Source organism: Megalops cyprinoides, chromosome 18 (genome assembly GCF_013368585.1).
Source record: "Megalops cyprinoides isolate fMegCyp1 chromosome 18, fMegCyp1.pri, whole genome shotgun sequence".
Classification (NCBI taxonomy): Eukaryota; Metazoa; Chordata; class Actinopteri; order Elopiformes; family Megalopidae; genus Megalops; species Megalops cyprinoides.
Genome location: NC_050600.1, coordinates 24,480,999 through 24,497,170, shown reverse-complemented (window position 1 = coordinate 24,497,170; position 16,172 = coordinate 24,480,999). Strand labels below are relative to the sequence as shown.

Here is a 16,172-nt window from a genome sequence, read left to right as displayed (position 1 = left end):
TATGGGGTACAACCGAGTAGTACCACCAAATGGTATGCACCTATATCACCCAGGAAATAATGAGAAGCTCCAAAGGTATGAGGTAGTATGGTTGTAAATTGTCTCAGCATTCTGAAGTGGTTAAATATGAAGTGTTCAAACTAATAACAAATACTGTACGTGAGTGTATGAAATCATAGGGCTCTCGGCTAGTGGGCCTGCGTACACACAATCACCCTAAAAACTACATAAACACAATTACCATTACTAATCGTTATACTAATTAAGGTAAATAATCACAAAATAATCATCATTATTCTTCAGGGGCTACACGGTTAAACAATTTATTCCAAAAATGTTGTAGTGCCTCCTCGCCACACCTGTGATGTATCCATTAATAATAGCACGAAATTGTTGGATTCATCTACCAAGCATTCTCGTAGTTATCCAGTGCCAAAAAGGGTTTACATGGGTTTACTTTACAATACACAGACCCTATATGGGATTCATTTGCCCAAAGGAATGCTCATACATTTATCCACTCAAGTACTCCACTCGAGTTGTAATATTAGTTACAATCAAAGTTCTAATTGAGTTATATCAAATCCATTGTTTGTGTACAATTCAAAACTTGTCAAGGTTCAAGGCTCTTCATCTGCCTCTCTTTTTTCACTTCTTTTTTTCTGTTTTGAGCATGTGACATGCGGAAATGCTCCACATCTCATCTTCCCTTCACTACGTGACATGCACATGTGTCTCCTTTTTCACCACATCTCACAAAGAACTGAGGTGCTGTGGTAAAGCTTGTGTAGCAAATCTCACATCCTGTCAGTTCTATTTTTGGGCGTAGCAGCTGACCAGAAGAACAAGGAGGAAGGTTCAGACATAACTGAACTTATGACTTCTGACTTTGACCTTGAAAGGTACTGATCTGCTTCACAGGTTGGTCATTATTTAATATGATACTTGATAGTTGAAAGTACTAATCTCCAGTAGAAATCTCACCACAATATGACTTCTCTTAAATGTGGGGCTCATTTTTAAATGACCAATTTGTATTGCAACAAGTTGGAGCTTGAGAGAGTGGAGAACAGATCCACAGAGCTGGCGTCTTCCATTACCACTACTACAGCTAGGCAAAAAATGTTTTTCTATCAAATATTATGAGAATCATATATGCAACTCAACATTTTCAATAAATAAGTATGGAATTTCAAGAGCCTATGTAGTATTTCACAAGAGTTGAAAGACCTTTTCTTATTTGGCAGGAGCGGTTTTATTTTACACAAAGGTTTTTTGATAGTGTTTTTCATGCGGAACAAATGAAGAAGGCCATGTTTCATTTTGTGAAAGTAATTATTTCTACTGTTAGTGCTGATCCATGGAAACTTTGCTTCAGTAGTTTTACCTTTTTTTTTCTATAACTTCTGTTGGTATCATGTATTATTCACTTCACTATTTGGCTGTGTGGGCATTTTCCATTATGACAGTACACTTTCACAAATACTATGAAAATGCTGGGATATTGGGAACCGTCTAAGAGTGGGGTCAGCAACCCAAATGAGAGGAAGGGCCATTTTGTTCCAAATTGCACAATAATGCAATGTTTTGAGAGCTGAAATAGGTTTTCATTTTTAAGAAATTGAAAAGAAACTGAGACACTATTTATTTTGAACACAAAACCAAATCAAATCAAGATCTTTGATATCTTAAATTAATATTTAATGGACTTAAGTTTTCTACAGCTAGCTAGCGAGGTAATTTTGCAGAAGAATGTGCAGGAATTAGAACTTGCATGACATCCTTGAACAGGTCATTTAATTTCTCTGTTAAAATTTCTCTGTCTGACTGCAGTGTTCTGTTGCATAATATGACCCTGACCCTGTCCCTACTAACTTATGGTGTGTGCATTAAGAAGATTTCAATATATGCCAAGTGGGCTGACACCAGGGGAGATGCCACAATCAGTGCACTGACAGAATACCATAATGAATCTTCAATGAATTATTATTATTTTGACGCAGACTGCATTATAATGTTAAAAATGTTAGTCTTAGCTTACAAACTAGCTAAACATTAAAAAATGCTATGAGTGTGTGCTGGAAGAATTTATTCAAGATTAAATCAGACATTTTTCAAATGTGGAAAAGAGCCACTTCTGAAAACATCATCTATTTTTAAAATTCTTCCTGTTGTTCACCATCAAAATCCCAGAACAGTGTAATTATAACTGGACAAATTAGGTAGGTTTTTACCACCATTTGTTTTCGTACAGAAGCATTAAGATCTGAGAGAGGAGATCTTTAAAAAAGTACACCTAAATGTAACGCGGCACACAATAAATACGTATTCAACACTTTCACACGTAAAGCAGTTATTTACTCATAACCCATCACTTTTTAATGACTGCCTGTTGTTTTTTGAATCCCTAAATTAGGGATTAAATTAAAGTGTATTAGCCATCTGCTAGGTAATGTGTGCTTTTGTTCACAGCCAACCGCAGTGGGGTTACCTGTGTCCTGGCCCAGCCTCCAGTGATGGGTGGCACTGCCTCTGAGATGAGCCTTTCTGAGGAGGGGGAGGAAGGAAGTGACTCTGAAGACAGTGTATACTGGGATGCCACAGATGGGGTTGATGGGATTGAAAGCAGTCACTGTAAGGTGCGCGATGAGGCCGACCACACCCCAGAGTTACAGCTGTCTAATGACCAAGTCATGGACATGTCTCAAGAAAACATCATGGACCTTAAAAGTGAGAGGTGAGGTATATTAATATTAATGGTGTTATTCTACATATGTCAATACAAACCTTTTTGCCCATTTGTTTATCATCTTCAGTACTTTGTGCATTTAAACTAGAACAGGTCATTTTTAGTCCTGGAGAGCCGCAGTCCTGCTAGTTTTCATTGCTTTAAACACACACACACACACACACACATACACACACACACATAGACCTGGAGAGGGAAGCTAAACCAGTTTAAGCCAGATACTGGTTATGTGAATGTGATGTTTCAGATTCTTAAAAAAAGCCTATAGACATTCCATCTCTCAAAGACCAATAGCTCTAAACCTCCAAGATTTGAAGGAATGAATATAAAAATCAAAGGTATACAGTCTGAAAGCCACACAAATCTTGTTACAAGGATGTTACAAATCACTGGAGGCAAACCTTCAGTCACACTGTGCTTTGGTTAAGATTTTTTGAGGCTGTCCTAAAAAAAAATCCATCCACTTGGAAAATGTGGCTTATCTCAGAAAATATCCTCAGCTGTCTCACTTTGTTTGTCTGGTGTGGTGTTCCAAAAAGTCCTTTTTTCTACCTCAATCTGTCCCTATGTTTGTGTGTGCACTTGTGTGTCTGCATGAATGAGAGTGGGTATTCATCCAGATATCAACTACCAGTCACAACAATCTCTCTCCTTCTGTAAAATGTTTGCAGTAATCCACTAGCCAAGACTGGTCCTGAACCCAGAGAGACCAATCTATCCAATCAGGCAACAGCAGCTGGAGACCCTGGTGAGCTGGCAAATGCTCAGATACAGTTTCGTTATTTATAGTGTTTGACATCTTCTTGGATGGTCCATAACACTGAAATTTGGCTAAATACTCTAGAAGTATTTTACTGCAGTGCAGCTTTACAGAGAGCACTGATGAGTTAACACACACTCCATGTATAACATATTGATATGAATATAAGAAGGTCTTTATTATAAGGCTTCAAAGGAGAAAATAAAAAAGACAACAATGTACTTTGTCCAACCAAGATATAATGCAGTTATCATCGAGAAATAGGGAAAAAAATGAATGAATAATTTTCTTACTTGATGGAGAAGGTGTCAACAATTTAGCAAACACTTCAGTGTTTGTTATGTGTTGTAATTTACCTTGACATTACAATGTTTATTCTCTCCTGCAAAATTTCTCCACAGCCTTGGAATTGCATCATGGGAATGAGGGTCCTCCACAAACCTTAGGCTTTGGGGTAGGGATCCAGTCCAAAATCACAGCCCAGTCTAGCAATGTGGTGGCACCCCACATTCAGAGCTGCACCATCAACCAGCTTACCATCAGCACACAAAACTTGGCTGTCCAGAAGCCCACTGAAAGCTCGGGTTAGTAAATGCCTTGCTTCTGTACCATGTAGAGAGGATACCATTAGCAAGGTGGTTTGGGGATGCATACCTCACCCTAAGATATGTCCAGCATAATGGAAGGTATAAAACCAGAAAAAAAACTGAATATATTGCATACATTGCAATATATATCTCTAATGAGAAGCTTAAAACTGAAGATGTTTATGGTGTTTGATAGCACTTGATTAATCAAAGACATCTTGATATTTTTGCAATTTGTTAAATGCTATTTCCTTCTTATACACACATATTTTGAAATCACATATATACTATAGCAGACTCAACTAACCACAGCAACCTCTGTAGGAGTGCTCAGGAGAGACAATTGGAATTCCCTGATACACTCATGTACAGCCAGGTAGTTTGTTTCACTACAAGCCTCACAACACTCTACAGTAGAGTGTTGACTCACCTGAGCAGCTCTCAGGCACCTGACGAATCAGAGTGCCTGACAGCGGTGAGACAAGCAGCAGTTGCAGACATACCCACCTCTATCCTAGGTAGAACTAAGCCAGTTTGTTCCTCTGCTGTGACATGGCTGGAGTCGAATAGAGGAACAGAGGCACCTTAACTGCTGAGCAACTCAAGAGTTTTCCAGTCTCCCCATTAGCCTTTGGTGCATGACTTAATGCCTCCGTTCTGCTATTCTTTGTAGTAGCCAATCCTAGTCTACATTACTGTAAATTAAACACTTATCCAGAGCAACTTGTATAGGTTACAGTTTTTTACATTTTATCCATTTATACAACTGGATATTTACGGAAGCAATTGTGGGTTTACCCAAGGGTACAACAGTGCCACAGCGGGGAATCCAGTGAGCAACCTTTTGGTTACAAGCCTTGCAACCACTATGCTACACTGCTGCCCCAAGTAGTAACATAACATCTGGTAACATGAAACTTGTTTTTTTGTTTTTATCCAGCTGCTTTGCTGAGGAGCGTCCGAGAAAGCATAAAATCAAAGCTGAAGAAGAAGTTTGAATGCATATTTGAGGGAATAGCTAGGCAGGGTAAACCAACCCTGTTCATTGATATATACACAGAACTGTACATAATAGAGGGTGGAACTGGGAAGATCAACACGGAGCATGAAGTGCGGCAGATCGAGATTGTATCCAAGAAATCAGATAGCCAAGAGACCAAAATTACTTGCATCGACATTTTCAAACCTTTCGGCAGGAAAAAACATCCAATTAGAACCGTACTGACGAAGGGGATTGCTGGCATCGGAAAAACTGTCTCCATTCAAAAATTCATTCTCGACTGGGCAGAAGAAAAAGCCAACCCTGACATTGAGCTGATTTTCTCTCTTCCCTTCCGTGAGCTGAATCTGTTGAAGGCGGAAGAATTCAGCCTGCTTGGACTCCTACAGCACTACCATCCGGAGCTGAAAGAAGTTGAGGACATCAACTTGGACTGCAGTAGCATTGTGTTCATCTTAGATGGCTTGGATGAGTGTCAGCTCCCCCTGGGTTTTGAGAAGAACATAGCCTGGTTTGATGTAAGAACGTCAACCACAGTGGACGTGCTCCTGACCAACCTCATTATGGGAAATCTGCTGCCGTCTGCACTATTGTGGGTGACCACCCGACCAGCAGCAGCAAAACGGATCCCTGCGAAATCCATCCACCAGGTTACAGAGATACGAGGATTTAATGACCAACAGAAGGAAGAGTACTTCCAGAAGAGATTTAACAATCCAAATCTGGCCAGTACAGTTATTGCACATGTGAAGTCTTCCAGGAGCCTGTACATCATGTGCCACATTCCAGTGTTCTGTTGGATTTCTGCAACGGTTCTGGAGCACTTGTTGGGTGAGGCCGACTGTGAAGAGATCCCCAAAACACTGACGCAAATGTACACTCATTTTTTGCTCATTCTCATAAACATCAACAAACAGAAGTACACTGAGACCGAAGAAACAGCAGTAAAAACGCTAACGCCGTCTGACAAAGAAATTGTTCTGAAGCTCGGGGAGCTTGCGTTCGAAGGGCTGGAAAAAGGAAAATTGATATTTTACGAAGAGGACTTGAGAGAGTGTGACATTGATGTCAGTGAAGCTTCAGTGTACTCTGGGGTTTTTACTGAAATCTTTAAAGAGGAGTATGGGCTATATCAACAGAAAATGTTCTGCTTTGTGCATCTGAGCATTCAAGAGTATCTAGCTGCTTTGTTCCTCTTTAATAGGTTTACACAACGGGAGCATCCTGAAGAGAAAGAGACTGAGGAGGTGGAAAGTCTTTACTTCTCAGAAGAAAAAGATTCATTGGACGTGCTGATGCTTCAGCATTACAAGGAATTTGTGGATGAGGCCTTGAAAAGTGAGAATGGGCATCTGGATCTTTGCCTCCGTTTCCTTTTTGGCCTCTTACTGGACACCAGTCAGTGTCTCTTGCAGGGTTTCCTGACACACACAGGAAGCAAGTTCAATATCATGGTGAAAATGGTGAAGCACATTAAGAGGAAAATCAGGAAGAAGATGTCAGCAGAGAGGTCCATCAATCTCTTTCACTGTCTGAATGAACTGAATGATAACTCCCTAACAGAGGAAATCCAGTTTTCCCTGTCGTCTGGAAATCTATCAGATGAAAAGCTGGCTCCAGATCAGTGCTCAGCATTAGCCTATTTGGTGTTGATGTCGGAGGATGTACTTGAGGTCTTTGATTTGAAGAAATACAAAACAAATGAAGAAGGACATAAGCGGCTGCTACCTATAGTCAAGAGCTGTACGAGGGCCATGTAAGTACCAGTCAAAGTACCCTGAATGCCCTAGTTAACATTTACACTCCTCACATGGCGCTGTCGTTTTTTTTACTCAAATGTCAAAGCCTATTTGATATACTAAGATTCCACAAATACTAATATACACAAATGTCTTAGGAAGCAATGCAAAAATGGTGGTCATGTGTTCAGTGATTCTTGTGCACACAAATAGGTTCTCAATATCTCAAACCAAAATGGCAGTTACATGTGACAAATCACAATGCAATGTGTGGTTTCAAATATGAGTTAATAAACCTTACTCCACTTTCAGGAGGACAAAAACAGTAAAATACTGGAAGTAAATCACATATGCTCCTATTTTCTTTCCCTCCCATTTCTGAGTGTTCTCTTGAACTGTATTTGCTCAGGACTAGCAACAATAAAAGAAATTCTGACATTGTACTTTTGCCACCCCTATAGACTACACAACTCCAACCTGACAGCGAAGCACTGCCGAACCCTGGTTTCTGCGCTCAGGATGGCGAACTCGCACTTGAGAGAGCTGGATCTCAGCAGGAACTGCTTAAGGTACAAGGGACTGCTGCATCTCTGTGTTGGGCTTAGGAGCCGATGCTGCAGGTTGCAGATTCTGAATCTCAGTGACAACGGCCTGAAGGACTCAAGCGCGAGCGATCTCTGCATGATGCTGAGGAATCCCCACAGTGAGCTACGGGTTTTAGATCTAAGCAACAATGATCTCGGGGAGGACGCTATAAAGCCCCTGTCAATCGTACTGAAGAGTCCATACTGCAAATTGCATAGTCTGATTCTCGGCAATAACAAGCTTGAAGATTCAGCCATGAAGTATCTGTGCATTGGACTGACAAGCCCAGACTGTAAGTTGGAGGTGTTAGACCTTGGGAGGAACAAAGTAGGGGAAGAAGGGCTGAAGATGCTCTGCTCTGGATTGAATAGCCGACACTGTAAGCTGCGCACCCTGGATCTCCACTGCAATAACCTAGGGGATGAAGGAGTGAAACTGCTATGTGCTGAACTGATGAGTCCCAGCTGCAAGCTTCAGAAGCTGGGGTGAGTACGAGCGTTTAGCTCTCGGTGCATTCACAGCATGAGCAGTCTGAAGCTCTCACGCACATACACATACACCAGGCTCCGATGTTTGAAGTACTGCATGAAATAAGTTACTTTTTTTTCCTCCTTCCAACAGGTTAAGAGAGTGCAGTCTTACAGCTCTGTGCTGTGCAGACCTGGCCACTGTCCTGCGCTCACATCATTCAGAGCTCGGAGATCTCGAACTGAGGGACAATGACCTGGAGGATGAGGGAGTGAGAGAGCTCTCGGCTGGAGTGCAGGACCCAAGCTGCAAACTACAAAGATTGGGGTTTGTGGCAACTAAAAAGTCTTGCTAATAGCAAAGCGAAACAAATTGGCTATCAATTATTTTCAAAGAAAGACAGTGGCAAGTCAGAGTCAATTTCAATAAATGTTCTAAGAGTGCTTTGAATTCCATTAAAAGAAAAACATATAATGCAACCTGTTTTCACAATACCCTATATAACACATAGGGCCCTATTTAAACAGCAAGAAAACTGTATGCAACAAAAGCAGAGTGGAGGGAGAGAGGAGTGAGTTGAGAAAAAAATATGATGCATGTGCCGTTGTATGCAAATGTTTGGGCACCCATGGTCAAAGTGTATGCTACACTGAATCTCTAAGTGAACAGAGGGTGACCCAACCTCTACATGGAACAAAGTTAAACATGACATCATTCTTCTTACTTTAATGCTAATTCTCTCTACTTTAATGCTAATTGGTATTTATTTGCATTTATTACAAATTCAAAGTAATAACAAAAGTGTACATGGGACATGAAAAAGTTTTGGCAGCCTTTCCTCATTGTTCCCAAAGTACCTTCTTGGATGTAATTGCATGCAGACTTTTATTTTATTTGGTGAATGCATAGAATAGGACCATATACTGTCTAAATCACTGTGAATTTGCAATGCAATTGTGAATAGAATATATTATACATACAAAAGAGATGTTTATGTCTGCTTTAGTCATTTAGCACAACTATGAAGCTGGTGCTTCACATTTACATGGATAACATTTACTAAATCCCCAAATTTTAGCACATTTATCCCAACAGTACATACACATGTTAATGAATAATTATGCATCAACAGCAAAGGGCACAGTGTCATCATACTCAGAAAGAATTATACTTGAAATGTAGAACCTAATAATTATACTTGAAATAATAATAATACTTATACTTGAAATATAAGTATATATATACTTATAATATACTTAATTATACTTGAAATTTGTAAACTGCAAATACTTCAGTGCTACTTTTTCTGCCACTAACCATATCAAGTTTTTGTAAAACTGGCCCAATAATAGTTTTCTAATGTTTTATTTTAGATACTGGAAAATGTGGAACATAGAAGTAAAGCGGTGTAAATGCAAGTTTCCGTTGATTGCCCTTTGGTTTGTTTAGTGTTTTAAAAGTGACATTCTTCCTGTCTGTGCAGGTTGTCAGGCTGTCAGGTCACAGAGAGAGGTTGTGATTCTCTTTCTTCAGCTCTACATTCAAACCCCTCCCACCTGAGAGAGCTGGATCTGAGCTACAATCACCCAGGAGAATCAGGAGTGAGAGCGCTCTCTGCAGTACTGGAGGACCCCAGCTGTAAACTGGAGACACTGCAGTAGGTCAAACAACAAAAATCCCTTCTAGTGTATATACATGCAAGTTTCCACAAGGTTCCGTGGTAACATTTATATAATTCATGTTTATGACATTTGACCTATTTAAATAACCAATAAATGAGATAAGCACAGTCCTATAGACAAGCACAGCCTATCATGCATCTTTCACCAGTACGGCTATTTCAGTGATATAATACTGAGTGACAAATATTGTTTTGTTTCTTTTTATCAGTGGGGGAATAAACATTCATGCAACAATAAAATATGCAGAGTATGACCAAGAATTTTACAGCGCCTAATTGCCATTGAGCTGAAAAATATATTAGTAAATGCATAGTCCATAAAATTACAAGTAGTCCCTGCTTTTAAAAGAACCTAATAATTATTTTAAAAAGAAACTTAACTGGAATCATAGTATTTACATGGTAGGAGACAATGGTCCATAAGATTAACTCATGATCCACCTGAGGCTGTCAACTAATGGAACATTTAAAAGTTGTGGTTGACTGTACAAGTTGACTGTACAATATCAATATATGGGAATATACATGCATGCATATACATGAAGTCTGAAATTACATTCTTTTTTAATGACTCAATGTCACAGTGCTCAGGGAAACCATTCGAAGACTGGGTCGTGCATGGTTTCATTGCAGTCTCTTTTTTTTTCTTTTTTTTTTTGATCTGCCCCACAGTGTGGACCATGGAGAGGAGTGCAGGAATAAACCAAGACTGTGGAAGTGTAAGTTTGAAAGTAGTTATGAGCACCTTTGACTAAAAATATCCACTTAGACAGGACGCGTATCAGTCAGTGGCTACATTTCTATTAGACTAGAGATTGAGGGTTGATGTGGAAAAAGTCAGGTGAGCTAAAAAGAAACTGGGGGTCTCCACATTGAACTCTGAGTGCAATGACCTCCTACATTCCTGAACCCTTACGAAATTAGAGTCCACAAGCTGAATGTGCATTTGTGTGTCTTCATGCATAACTAGGTCTCAGGGAAACATAGCCATATGTAGTGGCGGGAGACAGGGTTCCAAAGGGAGCAGAAAACTATAAAAATGGTTTAATACATCAGAATTTGTCTCATCTCTGCAGATGCCTGTCAACTTACATTGGACCCCAACACAGCACACAAAAACCTGTCTCTGTCTGAGGGAGACAGAAAGGTGACAGCGGTGCCAGAGGAGCAACCGTACCGTAATCATCCAAAGAGATTTAAAGACATAACCCAGGTGTTGTGCAGAGAGGGTCTCTCAGAGAACCGCTTTTACTGGGAGGTGGAGTGGAGCGGAGTGGTTGGCATAGGGGCAGCCTATGGAAGCATCCGCAGAAAAGGAGAAAAAGATGCGTTTCTCGGTGCCAACGACAAGTCCTGGTGTCTGTTTTGCAACGCCCCTGAAGAGTTTAATGAAGAGTCTGAGAATGAGTCTGAAGAAGACAATGATTCCAATTCCAGCTTCGACCTCGATTCCCTGTCTGATTCCAGCCATAGCCTTGAAGATATCGAAGATGGTGAATATGGTGAAGACGACGATGATGATGACTCAGAGGATGCCAGCGATGGCAATTCATTAAAAGGTGACCCGTCTTTTCTAGTGATGCACAGGCAAAAGATGACAGCGATTTCCACCGCTGGTTTGGCCTGTGACAGAGTAGGAGTGTATCTGGACTGGTCGGGTGGCACTTTGTCCTTCTACAGTATCTCTGCAGATCAACAAACCCTCCTGTACACATTCCACACCACATTCACTGAGCCGATTTACCCAGGTTTTTGCCTGCTTATGGACGAAGTTATGGATGAAACCTCTGTCTTTTCCAAGCGACAGTTCAAGGATTGGATGTTGGAGGCAGGACTGGAAGACCAATTCTCAGGATTAGACGATCCAGCCCAGGGACCGGAGGACCTAGTCCCACCCGTTTTTGCTATGATTTGTCAATGCGATTGAATGACTGATGCTGGATTGTTGGGGTGGAGCTAGATCATACTTTGTAATCTGAGGGAATTAGATGGCACACAGTGAGCTGTACATCTGTACGTCATTCTCTCTCTTTTCTATAGCCTTATATGTAATTTTTATATTTGCAATGAATTAATATCCAGTGCCATTTAGTTTGTATTTTTCCTTTTGAGGAATAAAGTTTTTTTCTTAGTTCTCTTGGCTAATGGGTTTCTCTTACTCAACTAAATGCTTCATCTTCTTTTATTCCAAGCCATCGGCTGAACACTTACCAAAATAAACTGCAAAACCGACCATGTAACCATGCACCATAGTGAGAATGACACTGTGCACCTATAGGATATAAGGTTCACATGGCTGCGGTTCTCACTGCAATGTCCTTGCACCGATGTAAAAACAGCGTAAACATGTATGAACATGCTTTTCTCAGTAGAGAATATGCAGAGCATATTTATGAATACGCTCACCGTGAACATTTATGAATGGGCCCATGAAAGTTATGAATATCCTATAACAATGAGGGTGAGTGTGCTGTGCAGCATGAATGCCATTAATACTTGATTATCCTTCCTGCAGGACATTTAAATATGCAGCACCCCGAAAGACTAATGACTTAATTTAAAACAAGTATAGTAAAATTACAAATCACACATTTTCTGGAGGTAATCCAGTAAGATTTGAATTTCTGAGCATCTGAATTCTTCTTAGCAGATGCTAATACACAGAGAGACTTTCATAGTGCACAGTCTTTGCATGTTGGATATTTACTGAGGCAAATAAGGTACCTTCACCAATGGTATAGCAGTTTTGCCCTAACTGGGAATTGAACCAGCAACCCATGGGTTGGGGGCAAGATGTATTAGGATCTTACATGCCTTATATCATGGAACACGTGTACAGAATACAGTATGTATAAGGGTACTTTTTGTATTACAACTGTCTTAGGGTGTAAAATATAAAACCATGAGATAAAAAAGTCCATTTTACCATTGTCTGTTCAGTCTTTTCAAAAATGCAAAAATGCACATGAATTGCAAATGAAACTCCTCAATATTGAAAACCTTGTCTCACAACGTTTATTTACATATATAGGTATTCATTTGGCAGACACTGGCAGAGAAATTTTCAAATTTGCACTCTTTGATTGTGACTGTATTTTGTAATCTTGGTAAATAAAGTTGTAACTCTAATAAATGGCAAATGAGAAGTCAATCAGATAGGAAGAAATGGGTACAAACAGAACCAGTAATAATAAATGCATTAAAAATAAAGTATTTGTAGCAGGAATATCACAATATCATCATGTTGCAATAACAGCTCTGCATTGAGGGGCATTCAAAGTACTACCAGTAATACAGAACACAAAAAGTACAAAAATAAGATCATACATAATCTCCTATGGATCTTTCCCGAAAAAAAAAAATTGCGTTGGGATTTTCTGAACATTTATGAGGTAGAAATATATTAATTTTCTGCAAATTTTATGTCCCCTGAGGATATTCTAATTTGGATGTCATCAGGCATTATATGAACCTATACCCAAATAAAATGCATTTTAAAGTGATCATCCACATTCCTGTTGGTCGGAATGGTTGTGTTGGTTTTAGCTTTTTGAAAATCGGATTTCAGTGGCAGTGAAAATTTGCCCCAAGACCTTCTGTTTCAAAAATTTTGGTGCAACCAATTGTTCCTGTTTGTGCTTTGTTAGCATTTTTGGAGACCTTTGGTTGTAGTTTATCCCCTCATGTCAGCTTGAGAAAACCCAGCCTAATAAACTAAGCATGTCATACAAAAGAGAGCCTCTTTTTCTGTTGATCACCTCTAAAAAATTTCACCTTCTCAGCTTCTTTCTCTCTGTATGTAAAACCATGCATTTAACTGTCATAGCCCTTTTAGTATTGTGAAATACACCAGTTACACAGGATTTAACATGAGGTAATTACACAAGTATTGGAACAAATTTATGTATATGGGATCTTTTTGTACATGGAATTTGCCTCTTACTTCTAATACAATTGTATGTGCTTTGCAATAAGAGATAAATATTTAATCTGCTGCATTTCATTTGATTATGATGCAGCGATCATCTTCCTCATTTTCTGGAAGACTACAGCATTACGTTAGCCAGAGGACTGCTGAACTGGGCAGTCGAGGTGAAAATGGTATGATATAATATAGACCATTGTATTAATCTTTCCTTCCTTGTCTGTGTTGTAGTATTCAATGACCATTTTTCAGTTCAGAAGAAATCTTGCTGGCACTTGTTTGAGATTTTGTTTGGAGGAGAGCAGATCGGTACCGCCTCAGCCCTCTTCTCTGTGGTGTGTTGGACACAGCCACACAAAAACAAAGCAAGCCAGGCTGGACCAGACACGGAGGTAAATCTAGAGGAAACAAGAGCCATGAGTACAACTTCAGTAAGCACAGAAATGACACCACCACTGCAGCAGATGTGCATTTATGCTTTGTAATGAAGTCATTACAGATGAATAAGGAAAAGGAAATTATGTGAAGGTTAACAGCAGGGATGTGTGAGCGGTTCTTCCTTTACCTTGTATGGGAACAGTGTTTAACAGTCGACCGTAGAATTTATGCTGTATCTCAGTGTACAGAGTGTAAAATCTGAAACCAGAACAAAATGGCACACAGCAGTGAGATTTAAGCACAGGAAACACATACTGTTCAGTGGAGTTTATATCATCACTGGGAAAATGTATTGGGTATTATTGGGTAAATTGTATGTGGCCTCTTTCAGGCACACAAACTCTTTTGTCTCTATACAGGTTTTAAATTACTGCTAATGGTACATTTCTGTAAGAATACTTTCTTCTGATATGCTCCACGTCAAAGCCACACAGCACGGAAAACATACCTTTATGTCTCCGTTGTTGGTATGCAGAGCCAACACCTGTGCGGAGATTCAAGTTCTTAGAAAGCAGGACCAATAGCATACTTTCAGATATTGCAGAAAATGCAATAATCACTGTGACATTACAAACAACAGTGTTACTTCATTCCTCAGAGGTGCAGGATATTCCTTGTAGAGTTTGATTACCAAATGTCAGATGCGTTGGAAGCAATTCTGTACACTCCTTGGCTCCATTCAGAGTTCCTCTTGCCCAGCAATTTACATATTCTGTGAATTTCAGGAAATAAAATGATAAGAATGAAGCAAACAGCAGCATTATATTTTGCAAGAACCAGTGGGAGTTTTTCAAATATAAGCCTCTATTCAACTCAGCTGTGAAGAACCTTGGCCTTAAATTTGATCACCAGCGAGGAAAAAATGAAACAAAACAAATGTTACACAGAGTTAAGTACAAAACACTTTGTGTTAAGATTGAACTTTTGTTTTTCCCTGTATGAATAATGTTCCTTGTTTAGCCTTTTTTCCCATTGTTTTCTCTATGTATATTGATTGAAGGTTTCTGAATTCTGAATTTTTAGTTTAATAATAAAAAAAAAAATTAAACATCAAACATGTAAAGAAATTGATGCCCTTTATATCCTGGCTGAATTTACCTGGGTGTTGAAAGTTGTCCTCAATAATAGTAGTGATACGCACCATCAGCCTCTCGATGGCCAAGTTGAATATGCACTCTGCAATAACATTGGCACAGGTTACCCCCTGCTTTTTACGTACATGGTCCTTTTTTCTAAATGTGACACCAAGCCTTTGTGATAATCTCGTCCATGTTTTTGACTGCTACTGTTACTATTGCTGGAAATTTGCTATACCTAGATGTCACTGAACATAGTAGACCACACATGTAATGCCACACCAAGCACCTGAGAGGTGCACTTAAAATGACCGTGACAAATTCCTGCCAAGATTCAGTCTGTCTGTCAGTCTGTCCTTCTGATGGCATTTATCCCAAAAAACCAAGATCTTGTTTTTTAATGCAGTTGCAGTGATGGTATATTTTGACTTACCATCCATCACATCCTCATCAAACTCCAGACAGTCCAGTAATGACTCCAGGACAACAGACATGGTGAATTCTAAACACACACAATGATCAATTACCATTTGCATCAAAAACTATGTTAAATTAACTCTAATGAAGTTCTGTTCCTCTATAGGCTACACAGAGGAGGGAAAATGTTTAATCTTTACCTGAAATTTTGTATAGCATCATTTGGGATTCAAATGTGCTAACTGAAGCATCTGAAACATGACGAAAAATTAATTAGCCATTATGTCCAAGTCGAAGTCGTCATTCTGAGCTGATGCGATAGGTGTCGGCATCAAATGATATCACTAACATGGCAACACATCTACTCTCTACATCTGCCATTAGAGACAAGTAGAAATATAACCATCGTTCTGCATTTCCTCCAGAATTTCAGCTTTCACACACTGCATGGCAGCATCTAGTCCCTCTGTCAGCAGGCATTCTGCAATGTCTGCAAAGAGCAAAACTGTTAGGGCACAGACAAATGAAATAAAGGACAGCTGCATTCAGAAGACCTTTAGACCGAAACAGCTCTGGAATGACAGTATGCTCTTGGTCTTGAACACATGATTCACTCTGTCCCATAAAAAGAACAGGATTCATCAGAGTACTTTACAAGGTTTAGAATGTACAAGCAATAGAAAGATATTTTTGAGTCTGGCATTTGTGTGAATATTAATGTTGCAGGACAGAAGGAGATTCCTGCCA

At 39.6% G+C, this 16,172-nt stretch overlaps 1 protein-coding gene and 1 long non-coding RNA gene across 2 annotated transcripts; both read left to right on the top strand.

Annotated features, from left to right (window-relative positions):
* The first annotated feature begins 2,516 nt into the window (after positions 1–2,516).
* Positions 2,517–8,243, top strand: LOC118793024 (NACHT, LRR and PYD domains-containing protein 3-like). Its single transcript, XM_036550969.1, has 6 exons — positions 2,517–2,737; positions 3,421–3,497; positions 3,911–4,093; positions 5,037–6,852; positions 7,297–7,905; positions 8,042–8,243. The coding sequence occupies exons 1-6, from the start codon at positions 2,517–2,519 to the stop codon at positions 8,241–8,243; spliced, it is 3,108 nt and encodes a 1,035-aa protein (XP_036406862.1).
* A 1,279-nt stretch (positions 8,244–9,522) lies between these two features.
* On the top strand, positions 9,523–10,853 carry LOC118793012. Its single transcript, XR_005005648.1, has 3 exons — positions 9,523–9,545; positions 10,242–10,288; positions 10,646–10,853. It is a non-coding gene; the product is annotated as an uncharacterized LOC118793012 (long non-coding RNA).
* Positions 10,854–16,172: the final 5,319 nt, after the last annotated feature.

What these genes read in the sequence shown, in the direction of transcription:
- LOC118793024 (XM_036550969.1), top strand. Translation starts at nt 2,517, where the DNA reads ATGGGTGGCACTGCCTCTGAGATGAGCCTTTCTGAGGAGGGGGAGGAA. An exon ending in ATGGACCTTAAAAGTGAGAG is followed by an intron (nt 2,738 to 3,420) that starts GTGAGGTATATT and finishes AAATGTTTGCAG; the next exon opens with TAATCCACTAGCCAAGACTG. An exon ending in AAGAGCTGTACGAGGGCCAT is followed by an intron (nt 6,853 to 7,296) that starts GTAAGTACCAGT and finishes CCACCCCTATAG; the next exon opens with ACTACACAACTCCAACCTGA.